Source organism: Onychomys torridus, chromosome X (assembly GCF_903995425.1).
Source record: "Onychomys torridus chromosome X, mOncTor1.1, whole genome shotgun sequence".
NCBI lineage: Eukaryota > Metazoa > Chordata > Mammalia > Rodentia > Cricetidae > Onychomys > Onychomys torridus.
In genome coordinates this window covers 91,340,207-91,358,025 of record NC_050466.1, presented here as the reverse complement: position 1 = coordinate 91,358,025, position 17,819 = coordinate 91,340,207, and the positions used below count along the sequence as shown (strand labels likewise).

At 41.9% G+C, this 17,819-nt stretch overlaps 1 protein-coding gene across 4 annotated transcripts in view; it reads left to right on the top strand.

Moving 5' to 3' along the window:
- Nucleotides 1-13,834, top strand: part of Phka1 (phosphorylase kinase regulatory subunit alpha 1) — a 121,635-nt gene extending 107,801 nt beyond the window's left edge. For all 4 annotated transcript variants that reach the window (XM_036174221.1, XM_036174220.1, XM_036174219.1 and 1 more), the window contains 4 exons: nt 3,574-3,744; nt 7,832-7,885; nt 12,250-12,450; nt 13,263-13,834. In XM_036174221.1, coding sequence (XP_036030114.1) covers nt 3,574-3,744; nt 7,832-7,885; nt 12,250-12,450; nt 13,263-13,436 — 600 coding nt within the window. In that variant the 3' untranslated portion in view covers nt 13,437-13,834. The remainder of the gene's footprint in view (nt 1-3,573; nt 3,745-7,831; nt 7,886-12,249; nt 12,451-13,262) is intronic.
- Nucleotides 13,835-17,819: the final 3,985 nt, after the last annotated feature.

The following is a 17,819-nucleotide window of genomic DNA, read 5'->3' as shown; positions in this document are numbered from 1 at the left end:
AGAAAGCATTTTCTCAATTGAGAGTCCCTCTTCCCAAATGACTTTAGCTTGTGTTAAGTTGACAGAAAACTAGCCAAAACTGTGCATTTCTCTCAGATCTATTTCTATGATCTGAGTAGTTACTTTCCCATTGCTGTGAAAAAATACCTAACAAAAGTACTTATTCACATATATACACGTATAAACACTAAAGGGTAGGATACACTCATGTAAGAGAGAACATGGAGTATTTGTATTTCTGAGTTAATATAATAATATAATTCTCAATTAATATAATAATTTGCAGTTGTATTTATTTCCTATAAATTTTCATGATTTCATTTTTCTTTGCAGCTAGTTCCATTGTGTGTATGTTGCACATTTTCATTATTCACTCATCAGTTGGTAGGCATCTAAGTTGATCCCATTACCTTGCTATGGTGACTAGAGTAGCGATAAACATGGCTGTACAAGTATTTTTATGGTAGCACGTAGAATCCTTCAGTTACATGCTCAGACATGGTATAGCCGTGTCAAATGGTAGTTCTAGTTTGCCGTCTTTTGAGAAGTTGCCACAGGATTTCCACAGTAGCTAACAGTGAATAAAGGTTCCCCTTCCCCAACCTGATCGTTGCCGGAATTTTTGTTTGTTTGTTTTTGAGACAGTGTTTCTCTGTGTAGCCCTGGCTGACCTGGAACTCGCTCTGTAGACCAGGCTGGCCTCGAACTCACAGAGATCCACTGGCCTCTGTCTCCTGAGTGCTGGGATTAAAGGTGTGTGCCACCACTACTAGACTGTGGTTTCTAAGTGAAATTTAAATTGGGCTTTTTACATTTTTGGGTTACAAGGCTTCCTTTTATATTCTAAATACAACATTCTTATATGTAACTTATATATATTTCCTCTTTCTGTGGATTTCCTTTTCATTCTTACCAATGTTCTTTGAAGATCAAAAGTCTTCCATTTTTAACTGACCAGTTTTTCTATTTTTTCTTATTTTATTCATATCTAAGAAGTTGTTACCTAAATCAATGCCACAAAAATTTAATTCCATTTTTGGACTATATGCTATATTTTAAGGACTATATTAAAATAGTTTTAGTCCTTACATTTTGGGCTATGGTTATATTGGGAGGGCAACTCCCTAAGACCACTCCCAGCCTCAGTAATTTACTAGGAGTCACAGGACTGATCATATAGTAATACAAGTGTGATTTAGTACAGCAAAAGGATAAACAACAAAATCAGCAAAAGAAAAGGTGCACTGGGTGAAGCCCATGGAAAACCACACAAGATTCTAGAGTACTTCCACAGCAGAGCCATATAGGATGCACTAAAAGCCCTCCAGTGACATGTTACAGTGTACATGAAGTGCTGCTAACCAGAGTAGCTAATTAAAGACCCAGCACAGAACCCAGGGTCTTTGTCTGGGACTGGTCATGTAAACAGCCTCTGTCTGGCATATCCCAAAACTCCAGACTCCTAGGAGGAAAGCAGGTGTTGTACATAAACTTCAGTGTTGACATAATCCCTCCTAAAGCCCACGTTTCCAGACTCCAGCCTGTAGATGAAATTGTAAATGGTCCTAATAAGAAACACAGAGCCAAAAACAGAGTTAAAAACCCAAAAGATCAGAGCACTAGCAAAGAGCCTTGACTCCCTTTAGCTGACCACTCGCTGCCGTCCTTTCCTTGAGAGAGAGCTTCTCCCTGTCTGACTTGTGCTTTTATTGCCTTCCTCTTCTGCCTTCTCATTGGCTCTAAGCCCAGTCACATCACTTCCTCGTCACTGCCTGTCTGTACAGACCTCCAGGTCTCTATGGTTGGTACTGGGATTAAAGACTTGGGTCACCACGCTTGGCTGTGTCCTTGACCACACAGAGACTCTGCCTGCCATGTGATTGGATTAAGGGCGTGTGCTACCACCTCTGGATTTCTGCATAATGGCTTGCTTTGACCTCTGATCTCCAGGCAACTTTATTAACATACAAATAAAATCACATTTTAGCACAAATAAAATATCACCATACCTGGTGTCATGGGCCTATGAAGATGCTGGACTAAAGTCTATCAACTTGTGCTAACAGGAAAATTGTATACTATGTGAATTATCTGTCAATAAAGATCTTATAAAAAAATTTTAAAAATCACCATAGCAGCCCAAGTGCCAGCCCTGTAAAATGACTTTGGAAAGTAGCAATCTGTCTTCTGTTCTGCTGTGTTGACTGTTTTAACCCCTCTCAAGGGCAGGCCCCAGGCCAACACAAAATGATCTCCATGGGATTTTTGGTTGGGGGTTTTCTTGTGGTTTTTTAAAAAATATTTCTATTTTGTAATTAACTTAATTTCACACATCAGCCAGGGATTGCCCCATCCTCTGTTTGGGAGGCCCCCAGGCAGTGGGACCAGGACCTGTCCTTGGTGCATGAGCTGGCTGGCTGTTTGGAGCCTGGGGCCTATGCTGAGACACTGTGCTCAGCCTGGGTGAAGGGAGGACAGGATTGGACCTGCCTCAGCTGAGTCTGCCAGGCTGGGCTGACTCCCCAGGGGTTTTCTTGTTTTTATATGGCTATCTGGGTATGGGGGTTTTGCTTTGTTTTTGTCTTATTGGTCTTTTGCTTGCTTGTTTTGATTTTCCTTTTGTGGTTTTTATTTGTTTGGGGTTTTTTTAAATCTTTTTTCCCAAACATTTCATTTGGGCTCCCATTTTTGTATATGGTGTGAAATAAGAGTACAGCTTCATTCTTTGGCATGTGGCTATCCAATTGTTCAGCACCATTTGTTTAAAAGGCTACCTTTCCCCCCCATTTAACTCTCTTGGAACTTTTATTGCCTTCTCTGTCTGCTATCAAGGACTCTAACCTTCTGGAGCCATAAGCCCAGTTAAATGCTTTCTTTCATAAGTTGCCATGGTCCTGGTGTGTTATGATGGCAATAAAAAAGTAACATACAGAGGCTTGTATTAAAAGTCATGAGAGTGACAAACAAAACCATATACTACTAGATAGATGGTAACCAGATTAGCCAGATAAACAGTTTGTATCGTCCTCTGTTACTGATATTTGTATCATTGTTACTCAGAATCATCAGAGTGCTTTATAAAATGATGGTACATTTCCCCAGAGAACAGCACACCAATTAGTTATCCAATACCAATGGTCAGCCCTGAAAACATACGTATAACATTATACAGACTGAGCAGGTGGTATTTATATATTTAGGAATACATGTATATGAGAACAATAAGAAAGAGGCCATGAGTTTGCAAAGGAGCAAGGGGGGATATATGGGAGGCTTTGGAGGGAGGAAATGGAAGGGGGAAATGATGTAATTATACTATAATCTCAACAACTAAAAACTAATTTTAAATGATTATACAAAGTTCTGACACTGCAGCCTGCACCGAGGTTGACCAGCTTTACGGTCGCTCATTACTGTGGCTCTTTTGTGTGCTTTCTCATTCTACAGCGTATTTACTATTCAATTTGCTATACAGTATTTATAACTTTTAGGTTTTGAAATTAAAATATAACTTATGATACTTGGTCTCAGGGGTAGAGATCACTTTTCATTTACATTCTTTCTTCTCCCAAGTCCCCTGCGGCCTGCATTGCTGCAAGTAGTGGGTCCTTTCCTACTGTGTGTGATCAGCAGACCTCTAAAGATAGTCGTCAAGGTCAGTGGCAGCGGCGCAGAAGACTAGATGGAGCACTAAATAGAGTACCGGTCGGATTTTATCAGAAAGTCTGGAAAATTTTGCAGAAAGTGAGTATAACAGTGTTGTTCCTCTCTTGAAATTCTGAATCTATCTAGCTGACGTGTGACATAATCATAACTATAATTAGATAGAGATAAAATGCTCAGATAAAGTGTAAATAAAAACAGAAAATGATGTATTATTGTGGCATTAATAATTTACTTTATTGTCCTTATTGTTGCAATGATACTGTTTTTTTTTTCTTTTGTTTTCTTTTCCTTTTTTGATGAGACAGGATTTCTCTGTGTAGCCTTGGCTGTTCTGCAACTCACTCTGTAGACCAGGCTGGCCTCGAACTCACAGAGACCCACCTGCCTCAGCCTCCCAAGTGCTGGGATTAAAGGTGCACCACCATTACCCAGGGGTATTGTTTCTAAATAAGGTTTTAAAAATCAGAACATCTCTGCTTTGGGCCATAGCTGGACATTATGGGATATTACACTACACTTATTGCCTGTCAATAATGAGATGGTAAGTAGCTTGCTTTCTTTGATATTTTTTTTTTCTTCCGGAGCTGAGGACCGAACTCAGGGCCTTGCACTTGCTAGGCAAGCGCTCTACCACTGAGCTAAATCCCCAACCCCTCTTTGTTGTTATATGAAAGGCACTGCCATAAAACAAGTGAAAGCAAGAATGGTGGCACATGCCTTTAGTCCCAGTACTCTGGAGGCAATGGCTGGCAGATCTGTGAGAAACCCTGTCCCAAAAAACAAAACAACAAACAAACAAAAAATGAAGTATTTGGAGCGTTTGCAGAGGTAGCTCTTACTGATATTTTTCTTAGATGAAAAACACTAAACAAATGGAAAGCTGTAATAGTGCTCATAGTTCAAGAACACTCTTATTTTTGTTGTTATTGTTGTTTCTCTGTGTAGCTTTGGAGCCTGTCCTGGATCTCACTCTGTAGCCCAGGCTGGCCTCGAACTCATAGAGATCTACCTGCCTCTGCTTCCTGAGTGCTGGGATTAAAGGAGTACGCCACCACTGCCCGGCTTGTTAATTTTCATTTATATTTAATTATTTTATGTATGTGTATACCTGAAGATATGTATATGCATTCAATGCCTGCAGAGGTCAGAAGATGGCATCAGATCCCTTGGAACTGGAGTTCCAGGCAGTTGGTTGTGAGCCAACATGTGGGTACAGGAGACTGAACTTGGGTCTTCTGCATGAGTAGTAAGTGCTCTTAACCTTTGAGCCAACTCTCCAGCTCTGATGTACTTGTTTGGAGACAGGGTTTTGTTATTGTCCAGGCTGGCCTCCCAATTCAAGATCCTCCCACCTCAGCCTCCTGGAATGCTATGATTGCTGGCATACACCACCACATCAGGCCTAAATAAAACTCTTGCTGTGATTAATATTTGTTCCTATTTCTAAGGCTTGTAAGGGCATATCACGCCATTGTGGTGGTGACAGTTTTAGAGGGCCAGGAAGACCATCATGCTCATTGATTGGTTTCATTTGTACAAATGCAGACTTTTTCCTTTCTTCTGAGATAGGTCTCTAATAGCTCAGGCTGGCCTCACTGTAACCTAGAATGACATTGAACTGATCCTTCTGCCTTTATCTCCTGACTGCTGTAATTACAGGTGTGAACTACCACACCCAGTTATGCTGTTCTGGGGATTTTAGCCAAGGCTTCGTGCATGTAAGGCAAGACTCTACCAACTGAGCTGTATCTCCATCGCATAGGTCTTCTCATTTATACTCTCTCAGGTGCTAATTTTGCTTCATTGCCTCGATAAGGACATGAGAAATGCTTCATTCAGGACATCACAACCCTGACTTGGGATGTCATCAGGTGGTGTTGTAGAAATAGTGAAACTTGATTCTTCCGATTATTTGCTCTGAGGATCTTCATCTCATCGATGACTGAGAGTCTACTTTGTTGCATCTATTACAGCATGACAGAGACCAGTTTTATTTCCTCTCTCCAGTTATTCATGGATTACCACAATGAAACTCAGTAGGCGTGTATTAAGTACTCTGTCTGGTGTGCCATATAATAACTGCAGAAGCCATCTGTTCTGTGTCATCAAGGAGTTGAATCTTGTGGCTCCCTCCTTTCAAAGCAACTATTATGCAAAGCCAAAATGATTTGTAATAAAGATGCCTAGTCACAAGGCAGACAAGATAGCTCTTGCCACCTTAGTTCCATCCATGGAATCCACATGATGGGAGGCAAGAACCTACTTCTGCAATCTGTCCTCTGACTTCTCCATGTTTGTTGACATGTGTCTGCCCGACCACCAACACACACAAATAAATGTTTTAAAGGGATGTTTAATCCAGACTGTAGAATAAAAACAAAGGAATATTTAAGTCTGCCAGGACAGAATGGGTATTTTTTGGTAGAATCAAAACCTAGATTTGGGGTCTTAAAGTAAGAGGTAGAACACATGCCTTTTCAGGCATGAATGTAACAATTTCATGTTTCAAAGCTACTAATAGTCTATACAGAGATTACTTAGTGTATGGAGTATAGCATATAATTGTCCAACAGAGTCAGTAAACCTGTTAGTCATATGTGTTTTTTTTATATAGTATTTTGGCTTCTTCATAATCTAAATAAGTGATTAATTTCAATTGTTTTTTAATAGTTGAGTTGATATGCTGGAGTAAGGTTAAGAATTATTAATTATTAATGTTTCCATTGATCCAGGTATGGTGTTCCACACAAATACTTGAAAGCACTGGGGAGGTAGAGGCAGGACTTCCAGTGTTCAAGGCCAGCCTCAGCCACATAGTAAATTTGAGATTAGGTTCCATGCAATCATGTCTCAAATAATGATAATGATGATAGTAATATTTATTGAGCATCTACTGCATACCAGGCTCTGTTCTAGGTGTCTAAAGATGAAATAGCCAATAATTTATGTCCTTATGGAACTTAATTACTTGGAATACGTAATAAACAGTAAGTGATGTATTTAAAATGTGGAAAGGCAGTGGAAAACAGGACAGGACTCAACCAGAACAAGTAGGGATGGCCCATGTCCACTAACACATGCTGTGAGTCATGTTTGCCAGCCTGAGGCTCTTGAAGGCCTACTGAATTTCTTAAATGTGTGTGTACACACATGCATGATGGTAGGGAGCACATGCCATAGCATACATGTGGAGGTCAGAGTACAACATTATGGAGTAGGTTCTCCCTTTCCTCCTTGGGGATTATGGGAGTAAACTCTTGTATTGGGCTTGCATGGCTATTGGCAAGTACCTTTTACCTGTCAAGTGTAGAAGAATTTCTAAATGGTCTCATTAATAAATTAATAAAAAAAACATGGAGCCAAATATGGGGGTGAAAGCCTGAGAGGTCAGGGAAATAGGGAAAGCCACCAGCCAACCTTACCTCACCAATTCAGCAGCTTCCAAGTATGAGTTACTTCTTGTCTACCCACGCCTTTATTGCATGGCTATTCTGCCCTCTCATTGGCTATCTTAGCCCAGCTACCTCACTTCCTCTTCCTGGCCAGTTCTGTCACTTCATGTCTGTCTGTACAGACCTCCAGGTCTCTATGGTTGGTACTGGGATTCAAGGCATGTGTCAACACGCTTGGCTCTGTTCCCTAGTGTGGCCTTGAACACACAGAGACCCTGACTGCTAAGTGATAGGATTAAAGGAGTGTGCTACTGCTGCCAGACTTGTTTACTTAAAATGGCTTGCTGTTTCCTCTGATCTCCAGGCAGACTTTATTTATTAAAGCATAAATAAAATATCACATTTCAGCACAAATAAAATATCACCAGAGTCAAGCCATCTTTCCAGGCCTTGCAGAGCTCCTGGTGATGGCTTTGGGACCTAGCATGATGCTCTTCTAGGTAGTCTCTGTATCTGGTGTCTAGTCTATCCCAGAAAGATCTTCCTGTCCACTCCACTCCCCTAAGAAAAGGGCAAACTATGGTAGTCCCATCCTGAATCTTGGCACTTAGAAACCATGAAGCCATCCTTGGGCACAAGGGCTACAGGGCTCTAGGTGGCCTGTGGTTGCCCAGCCTATAAGCTGTGAAGCGCACTTAGAAATATGAAGTCTCTCCTCCTTCTTCCCACTTGTTACTTCATCTCTGGTAATAGCATGTTTTTCTATCTTATAGTGTCATGGACTTTCTGTGGAAGGTTTTGTTCTTCCTTCTTCAACCACGAGGGAGGTAAGAGTCTGTCTTTTACATTTACATGATGGAGAGCTTGCCGGCCTGAAATATTTCAGTTATCAATTATCGAGTTGATATTATTGAAACTAAATATGTCAGTTGGTTTTCAAAGAAACAGACCCATTTTTTGTTGGTTGTTTTTGCTCTTTTGGGGGGCCCACCACCCAGCTCCCAAATCATCACATGGAGACTTATTCTTACTTATGAATGCCCAGCCTTAGCTTGGCTTAGTTTCTAGCCAGCTTTCCTTAACTTAAATTATCCCATATACCTTTTGCCTCTGAGCTTTTATCTTTCTCTATTTCTGTATACTGTTCTTTACTTCTTACTCCGTGGCTTGCTGTGTAGCTGGGTTGCTGGCCCCTGATGTCTTCCTCCTTCTCTTCTCATTCCTCTTTCTTATTGTCCTCCCATGTTTCTCTTCCTATTCTCTCTCCCTGCCAGCCCCGCCTCTCCTTTCTCCTGCCTTTCTACTGGCTGTTGAGCTCTTTATTAGACCATCAGGTATTTTAGACAGGCACAGTAACACAGCTGCACAGAGTTTAAAAAATGCAGCATAAAAGAATGCAACACATCTTTGCATCATTAAACAAATGTTCCACAGCATAAACAAATGTAACATATCTTAAACTAATATTCTGTAACACTCATCCTTTTATAAATCAGTTGACTGTGAAATGTATGAAGGAGGTAAAAATGGAATGGGAATATTAGACAATAATAATATGGTTCTGGGGAGCTGGCTCAGTCAGTAAACTGCTTTGCTCTGCAAGCATGAGGACCTGAGTTTGGATCCCCAGCACCTCTGTAAAATAAAAATGGGCATGGCTATGGAAGCCTGTAATGTGGTATAAGGTCACACACTGGGATGTGGTGACAGGTGGATTGCAGGGGCTTGCCAATTAGTCTAGATGAAATGGAACACTCCAGGTTCAGTGAGAGACCCTGCCTCAAAAAAAGATAGAAAACAATTTTTAAAAATCTCATTTTAGTTTCTGGCTTCCACATTTGCCTACACAGTCAAGTATACCAGCACACATACACACCATACACATGAATAATTACATGTTTTGTTAATAAGAATAGCTTCTTGTAATGGTTAATTACATTTTTTCTATGTGAGACTGGGAGTTGGAGAAGCCAAAAGGAGTATAAATAACGATGAATGGCTTCTTACATTCTCCCATCTCTCTCTCTCTCTCTTTTTTTTTTTTTTGCCAGAGCTGAGGACTGAACCCAGGGCCTTGTGGTTGTTAGGCAAGCGCTCTACCACTGAGATAAATCCCCAACCCTCTCCCATCTCTTTTATTCCAACATTTCTCTAATAGGATATTTATAGACTGGTGCTGATCTTGACCTCTAATTATATATTAGAGCAGTGGTTCTCAACCTTACTAATGCTGCGACCCTTTAATACAGGGGTTGTATTAAATGTTGTAGTGACCCCAACCATAAAATTATTTTGTTGCTGCTTCATTACTATAATTTTGCTACTGTTATGAATCATCATGTAAACATCTGATATGCAATCCCCGTGAAAGGGTCACTAACCCCTGTAGCAGGCTTTCTTGGACTGCCAGCCCCCAAATCATGACATGGAGACTAATTATTAATTATGAATGCTCAGCCTTAGTTTAGACTTGTCCCACTAGCTCTTATAACTTACAACCTATAACTTATTAACCTGTTTCTCTTCATCTACATTTTGCCTTCTTTCCTTCTGTATGTCCTACTTTCCTGCTTCCTCTGTGTCTGGCTGGCGGCTGTCTGGCCCCAGGTGTGTGTGTGTGTGTGTGTCTGTCTGTCTCTCTCTCTCTCTCTCTCTCTCTCTCTCTCTCTCTCTCTCTGTCTCTGTCTCTGTCTCTGTCTCTGTCTCTCTCTCTCTCCCTCCCCCTCCCTCCCCCTCTCCCTCTTCCCTTCTCCCCCTCTCCCCCTCCCCCCTTTTCCCCTCTCCCCCTCTCCCCTGTCTCAAGTCTCGATTCCTCCTCCTACTTATTCTTATTCTCTCTCTCTCTGCCTATCCTTCTACTGCCTAGCTTTTTATTAGACCAATCAGGTGCCTTAGGCAGGCAAAGCAACACATCCTTATATTGTTGAACAAATGCAGCATAAACAAATGTAACACGCCTTTACACGGTTAAAGTAATAGTCCACAACAGACCCCCCCAAGGGGGTTGTCCCCCACAGGTTGAGAACCTCTGTATTAGAGTAACTTTTCCAATGTAGTGAATTAGAGTTTCCAGAGAGGAAACCTGAGCATTTGTAATTTTTTAATCTATAGACTAACACTGAAAAATAACCATGGTTGGAAAACATTGCCATGAAACACAGACACTGATTTTCAGATGTTTTTTGATTTTTTGTGCTAACAAGCTGGGACTAGTGAGTTTAGAAAGTGTAAAATTACAGTTTCAGCTGGATGGGCCAGTGCTGAATGCTGAGTGTAATGTTTTAGATCTTTAACTTGTGTACAGGTCTTTTATGTAATAAAGAACACCATGCTGCCTGTGAATTTAAACAGGTGCATTCTGTGCATTTAAACAATGTTGAAATATTAATAGTAATAATGTAATCCTAATACCTTTAAGAGTTTTCAAAGAACTTTCCCCTTATTTAATTCGATTTTTTTCAGTCCAGCTTTGTAAGATACCTAAGAAGAAAATGTCTTTCCCAGTTTATAGATAAGGAAACAAACTTAGACTATCCAAGGTCATTTTACTCCTGACATAAGTTTTGAACCCATCTTTAGACTCCAAATCTACTTGCTTCTATAGAGTGTAAACTCAATACAATTTTACCAAAATGCATTTCTCAATTCACTTTACCCCAAAATAACTGCACTTCAAATTTTTCAAAAAGATTTATTTATTTATTATGTATACAGAAGGGGGCACCAGATCTCATTACAGATGGTTGTGAGCCACCATGTGGTTGCTGAGAACTGAACTCAGGACCTCTGGAAGAGTAGTCGGTACTCTTAACTTCTGAGCCATCTCTCCAGCCCTGCTCTTCAGATTTTTAAAAAATTTTAAATGTGTATGAGTGTTTTGCCTGCATGTATATATGTGCACCACATGCATGCCTGGTCCCTGTAGAAGTCAGAAGGGATTATATCTCCTGGAACTGGAGTTATGGATGGTTATGAGCCACCATATCGGTGCTGGGAATTGAACCCAGGTCTTCTGGAAGAGCAGTCAGTGCTCTTAACCACTGAGCCATCTCTCCAGCCCCATAACTGCATTTCTTAAGGTCCATTTTACTCTAACAATATGTCACTATTTCACATAATTATACTCATTCATAGATATCATTTCAAGTTTTGTTTTTGTTTTTGTTTTTTGGTTTTTTGGGTTTTTTTTGTTTGTTTGTTTTTCGAGACAGGGTTTCTCTGTGTAGCTTTGTGCCTTTCCTGGAACTCACTCTGTATCCCAGGCTGGCCTCGAACTCACAAAGATCTGCCTGGCTCTGCCTCCCGAGTGCTGGGATTAAAGGCGTGTGCCACCACTGCCGGGCTCCTGTTGAGTTTTCTATCAGTGTTTTCTCTAGTCAGGGTCATTAGATTTAGTCTCCTAAAAGGCTTCATAAAACCTCCTGAAGTTGCTATAGCATGTCATCATTTATGCATTCATTGCCATGTTTAGGTTACATCAACTTGTGCGTGTGTGACTGATACTACCATAAACATTCATACACATGGAGCCTTTTCTTCTCTGGATTATTTTCTTAGGACAAACTCCCAGAAATAATATTTGGGGTTAGAGCACATTGACACTTTTCTGACTCTTGTAATGCATTACCAGATTGTGCTTGCAAAACGACTGAACCAATTTACACCATTCTGTTAAAGGGGCTGCAGTTACAGGGCTTGTTACTGCTTATTTAACAGTTTTTTATTCATTTTACATATCAACCACAGTTCCCCCTCCTTCTCTTCCTCCCTCTCACTCCCACATTCTTCCTCCCCTAAACCCCCATCCACTGCTCAAAGAGGGTAAGGCCTCCCATGGGGAATCAGCAAACCTAGTACATTCAGTTGAGGCAGGACTCAGCCCCTCCCCCTTGCATCAAGGCTGAGCAAGGCGTCCCACCGTAGGTAATGGGCTCCAGAAAGCTAGTTCCTGCACCAGGGATAGATCCTGATCCCACTGCCAGGGGGCCCTCAAACAGACCCAGCTACACAACTGTCTCCTGTATGCAGAAGGCCTAGGTTCCAGAACCATCACTTCAGTCAGTAAGCTCCCACTAGCTGGGGTCAGCTGTCTCTGTGGGTTTCCCCATTGTGATCTTGACCTCTTTGCTCAGGTTTGATGTTCATGGGTGCCAGGATTCTGGAAAGTTGAATTTCTCTTTTTCTATCACAGATGACCCCCGGCGAGATTAAATTCTCTGTCCATGTGGAATCTGTCCTGAATCGGGTTCCCCAGCCAGAGTACCGCCAACTCCTGGTTGAAGCCATCCTTGTCCTTACCATGCTGGCAGACATTGAAATTCATAGCATTGGAAGCATCATTGCTGTGGAAAAAATAGTACATATTGCCAATGACTTGTTCCTTCAGGAACAGGTAGGTTGCCTAATGTGGTGTACACCTGCAGTCACAGCACCCAGGAGTTCAAGGCCAGCCTCAGCTACATAGTGAGTTCAAGACCAGATTGGGCTACATGAGACCCAAGACATACAACAGATGTTTCCTTCTCTTAGCCACTATGAGAGAAGACAAAAAGTATCCAAGATTTTCTAAACAGTCCTAGTTTTAAATGCTCTGGAATGTTATCAGCCCACATATGAGAAAATGTGATCCATTTTAGGCATAGACTCTAGATTTGGAAGGTTTACAAGTCTTTTTGAATTAAGGTGGTTTAGAAAGAAAGAAAACCAAATACAGTATGAAGGAATACAAGCCAAAATCAGTAGTACTAAGTACAAAATCAGTAGGTCCCAATGTAGTTCCACTAGGGTTATCTCCAAGTGCTAACATTATTCCTGTTACTAACATACATGAATCATTTAATCAATTTTAATTGATATTTAATTTTCAAAAATGTTATAATAGAAAATTCTAAATAGTAATTAAAATAATTTAGAGATGTAGTGACAAATGCCATGTATAGAAATTCATATCCAGGGGTTGGGGATTTAGCTCAGTGGTAGAGCGCTTGCCTAACAAGTGCAAGGCCTTGGGTTCGGTCCTCAGCCCCGGAGGGGGGAAAAAAAAGAAAATTCATATCCATTCATTAGCCTGGTCCTCTTCTGCTTAAACAGCCAAAGAATTGGTGATGGGAAGGAAACTCTGAGGGATACTAATCAGAGTTGGACTTAGTAGGCGTGATAACCTTTCCTTCCCACTGTGTTTTCCCATCTTTTAAAACCAAATAGAAAACCCTCGGCGCAGATGATGTCATGTTGGCAAAGGATCCTGCATCTGGCATCTGTACTCTTCTGTATGACAGCGCACCCAGTGGCAGATTTGGCACCATGACCTACCTCTCCAAGGCAGCTGCCACCTACGTGCAGGAGTTTCTGCCTCACAGCCTCTGTGCCATGCAGTGAGGGTTGGGGGTTCCGGCTGCTGGAATCCTTTCACCATCTGGTCCCTGTCTTGGTTGGTTGTGCATGGAACTGAAATGTTAACACCTGACCACTCCCCATGCCCTTTTCCTGCCCATCCCTCCCAAGAAGAGAGAACTTGGCTGATAGCTCACTGCTTTTGAAGGAAAGAACCCTGACTTGGAGACGCAGTTCCAGTGTGAAGGTTCAACCGGCTGGACAATCACTGTCCCTACTTCCTCTATGGTTCCTAAAAGTCTGCATGTGGTTTTACTCTGCAGAGCTGTTAGCAGCTCAGTTTTCTAACTCCTTTTGGGGAGCAGCATTACTAAGTTATTCTGGAGCTCGGTTTTCTTCTCCCTTTCTTTCTTTCTTTCTTTCTTTCTTTCTTTCTTTCTTTCTTTCTTTCTTTCTTTCTTTCTTTCTTTCTTTCTGTGTGTGTGGTAGGTCTTGATTGGGCCATTTTTTCAAGAGAGTAGATGCTAAGTTTGTGGATTTTATGCTGCTGTCAATTGGAAATGTCTATTTGAAGTGCCTTGACTTAGGGAGAGCCAGCACCAGATCCCGGCTTCCTTCTTCACTCAGGTTTCTTTGTAGAAGTAGCATTGGTCCTCACTAGATGTTGTCCTTCCTTTCTGTATCTGCCCGTGCTGCCTACTCGGTGGTGAAATACTAAAAAATGTAAGCTCGCAGGTAAGTTTAGGGATTTCTGGATTAACACTTGAAGTCACATCTAGTGAGGACTGATGCTACCAGGCACATTATTTGAGAACACATAGAATAACCCAGAGAAATGGAGGCAGGAGCCCAATTCCAGACAGGAAGGGAAAGGAGAGATGTTATGCAGGTAGTGCTTTACACGCAGGGAGGTTAAGAGACCATAGAGGGAGGTTGCTTGCGAACAGCCTTGGACACAAAATCCTTGCCTGTCTTGAGCAAAGAGAAATCCAGCAGTTGGCTCTGTGGCTGCTCTACTGAGCGCCCAGTTTCTGTATTTCTGTTCTCCATGTCACCTATCTACTCCCCAACATACCCAAGCAACCCTTCTCGGCTCCCTCCTCTCACATCTTGTCTTCTATTCTTGTTTGTTTTTACTTCTTAATTCTAGTACTTACATCCTTTAATCTTGGTGTCTGTGGCCAAATATCTATTATTATACATATCTGTGTGTGTTGGTAATGGTTAAATAATTGTATTTTGGATGTATGTATCTGTCTCTACATTGAATGGTTTGAATAAATAGTTTAGATAATGTTGCAAACCAAGCCTGGTCATACTCACTGCTAATCTGAGGATAGTGGGTTCAAAGCCAGCCTGGGCTACATAGCAAGCTCCAGGCAAGCCTGGGTATGAGAGCCTGTCTGAAAAACATTTGAAAGCAGGTAGTGTGTGAGAGAGAGAGCCTGGCTTAGTAGAGGCTTCTCCTGATTTTCCTTGTTTCTATTCAGATAATTCCCCACTCAACTCCTCTTTCCCTCAGGTTTTTAAGGATTTTCTCCTAGAACAGTAATGAGTATGATGGGGCTAGAGAGCTCAAAACAGTCGCAGAACCGGGGCTAGTCTTCCAGGCACACTGGCTAAGACAATAAGCTAGCAAACCAGTGATAGAAGCGAAGGGCAGGCGGCCGCCTTTCCCTCTCGCCAGCCATGGGAACACACAGCAAGGAGCTTTCTGGTCACTTTTGAGGAGAACATACCACCTGTTCTGCAACTTGTCTTTTTCCAGCCTGTAAGTGTACCCCATCATGGGAAGCACACCCACTCCTTCCTGAGCCTCTTTGCTTGAATTGACTCTGATGCCTACACTCCTCTGCAGTTAGTGACCTGTTTGTCAATGTAGTGCCCAGTTGATGGCGTTTCATTTCTAAAGTAACTTTTCAGAAAATACTACTGGTATTGTACTCCTTCCTTCCTTCCTTCCTTCCTTCCTTCCTTCCTTCCTTCCTTCCTTTTTTGTTTTGAGACAGAATTTCTCTGTGTAATAGCTCTGGCTGTGCTGGAACTCATTCTGTAAACCAGGCTGGCCCCAAACTCACAGAGATCTGCCTGCCTCTGCCTCCCAAGTGCTGGAATTAAAGGTGTGCACAACCACTGTCTGGCTAAGTATTTTGTTCATTTTAAGAGTGTTCATATGAAGAGAAAACATGCTGGAACTTTTTGAAAGCACATAATGTTTTGAAGTTAGAATAAAGAATAGGAATTTACTGTGTCTGGTGTCATTGTACAAAAGCTTACATATGCTTTGGGATTGGAGCTAATCCATGACTGGTTCACATGGTATGTTTAGTTAGATAGTATACTCAAGGCTCATTAGCTGGGTCAAAGTAGAGTAACATTTATATACCGTACATTGTTATACCTCACATACGTTTACAAAATACAGGTTTAGTGCTTTCGACAGTTTACTAAAATTATAGATTGATTTTTACTCCATTTCAACTCTATACTTATGTTTCTAAACTACTGGAAAGAACTTAAAATAGTTTGTTCTCCTAAGTATTATCAATGTTTTGTATAATATTGTTTAAAATACTCACCGGCCATTTCTATAACAAGAGATTACTTAATCCAGCAACGACAAATGGTGTCTCTACATCCTCTACCTAGATAGTTGAGTTTTACTACAGTCTAGGAATCTGATCAACTGGTGTGGCCAAGTTGTCCCCTCTAGCCATAGTTCACAGAATGTGTGTATGTGTGTGTGTGCGCGCGCACGCTCCTGTATGCCAGGTTCATGTGGATCATGCATATGCACATGGAGGTCAAAGGTCAACCTAGGGTGTTATTCCTCGGAAGCCCTCCACTTTTGTTTGTAGTAGAGTCTCTCACTGGATCTAGGACTAGTTAGACTAGGCTGACTGAGCTAGATACCAAGCATGTGGCGGCACCAGGCCCTGCTTTTTCTATGGGTGCTGGGGATCAAGCTCAGGTCCTCATGCTCACCTGACAAGCCATCTCCCCAGCCCCTTCGTTTTTGCTTTTCGTCCAAGTGAAGTAACTGCAGATCTTAGTTTGCTCAGTAGAGCCCTTATTTGTACTTATTTCCTGGCATAATTATTACTGTCACTTTCATATGTGTTCTAGGGTCGATGATATGACAACTTTGTATCTAGAAGTCAGGTTGCTTTTAAGGCTGTGCCTCAAATCCAAGAACCTATCCTCAAATCGCTAGAAATACTTTACATCAGAATTTAGGGTAACAGGTAAAACTTGGCACACATACTAAAGAATGGTGGACGTTAACAGTCCTTAAAACAAATATATAGACCATCTTACACACAGTCAACATTGGAGGCAGGTAGTGTTGACACCCCCATCTTACTGCAGTACTGATAGTTGAAGCAAATTGCACAAGGTAAATGAGCTAAGAAGTCAGCCCTTGCGGGGTCTGAGCTCTTGTACTGACTGTGGACTTGTCATTCATAACAACTGTATTCATCAAGGAAAGTGTGTTAGGAGGCGATGGGAAGTCAAGGGGCAGTATGTTGAAGCATCAGTGGAAGGCTGTGACCTGAGCAAAGGCAGCCAACGGGGAAGTGCTAACTTAATATATTTAGTTCTCCTCTTCCTGCCCCATCCATTGTGACCCTGTGGGGTCAAACAGTACCTTTGGCAATAGCAGGAGAAAGCCAGTCAAGTCAGTGTGTAGGCCATCAGCCAGGCAAAGCTCAGAGCCAGGCTTCAGCCCCCTTCTCGTCCCTTGAGTCCTCTGACTCCAGGGTCTTGAAAAGGTCTCTTTCCCAGTTTCAGGACAGTATAAGTACCAACCAATTAGACTTAGAGAATGATTTTTGAAGTGTGTTAATCATAAACAAGCATCCAGTCACCCTGTGAGACCACTGCAGGAATCACTGTCCATTCTAGAGCATTAAGCAACAAGTCACCATTCTCCACAGTTGAGTCATCTGTGGGAGGATGCTGTTTCCAGTTTCCAGGAGCTCATGAGCTGGAGTGCTCAGCTGTTGCCATCTGATTAGAGCTTAGTATTTAGGGCTTCGGTCAGTCAGTCTCTTCCTTCCATTGCCTAGCCCTGAAGGCCCAGAGCAAGACTCATTTCCTGCCTATGCTACCAGAGTATCACAATTCCACCCTTTCGTCCATCACCACAGCCCATTCTCTTTCCATTCTCTCTCCTCACCATGGTATGGGACAGGTCTTAATGACATCCAGTTTATGCAAACATTCTCCCCCTCTCTCCTCTTCCTCCTTCCCCCCTCCCCGGGTGTGTTTGCACACACATGTGCATGTGTGGAGGTCAGAGGTCAACAGTGGCTATCTGCTTCAATCACTTTTTTTTTTTTTTTTGGTTTTTTCGAGACAGGGTTTCTCTGTGTAGCTTTGGAGCCTGTCCTGGATCTTGCCCTGTAGACCAGGCTGGCCTCCGAA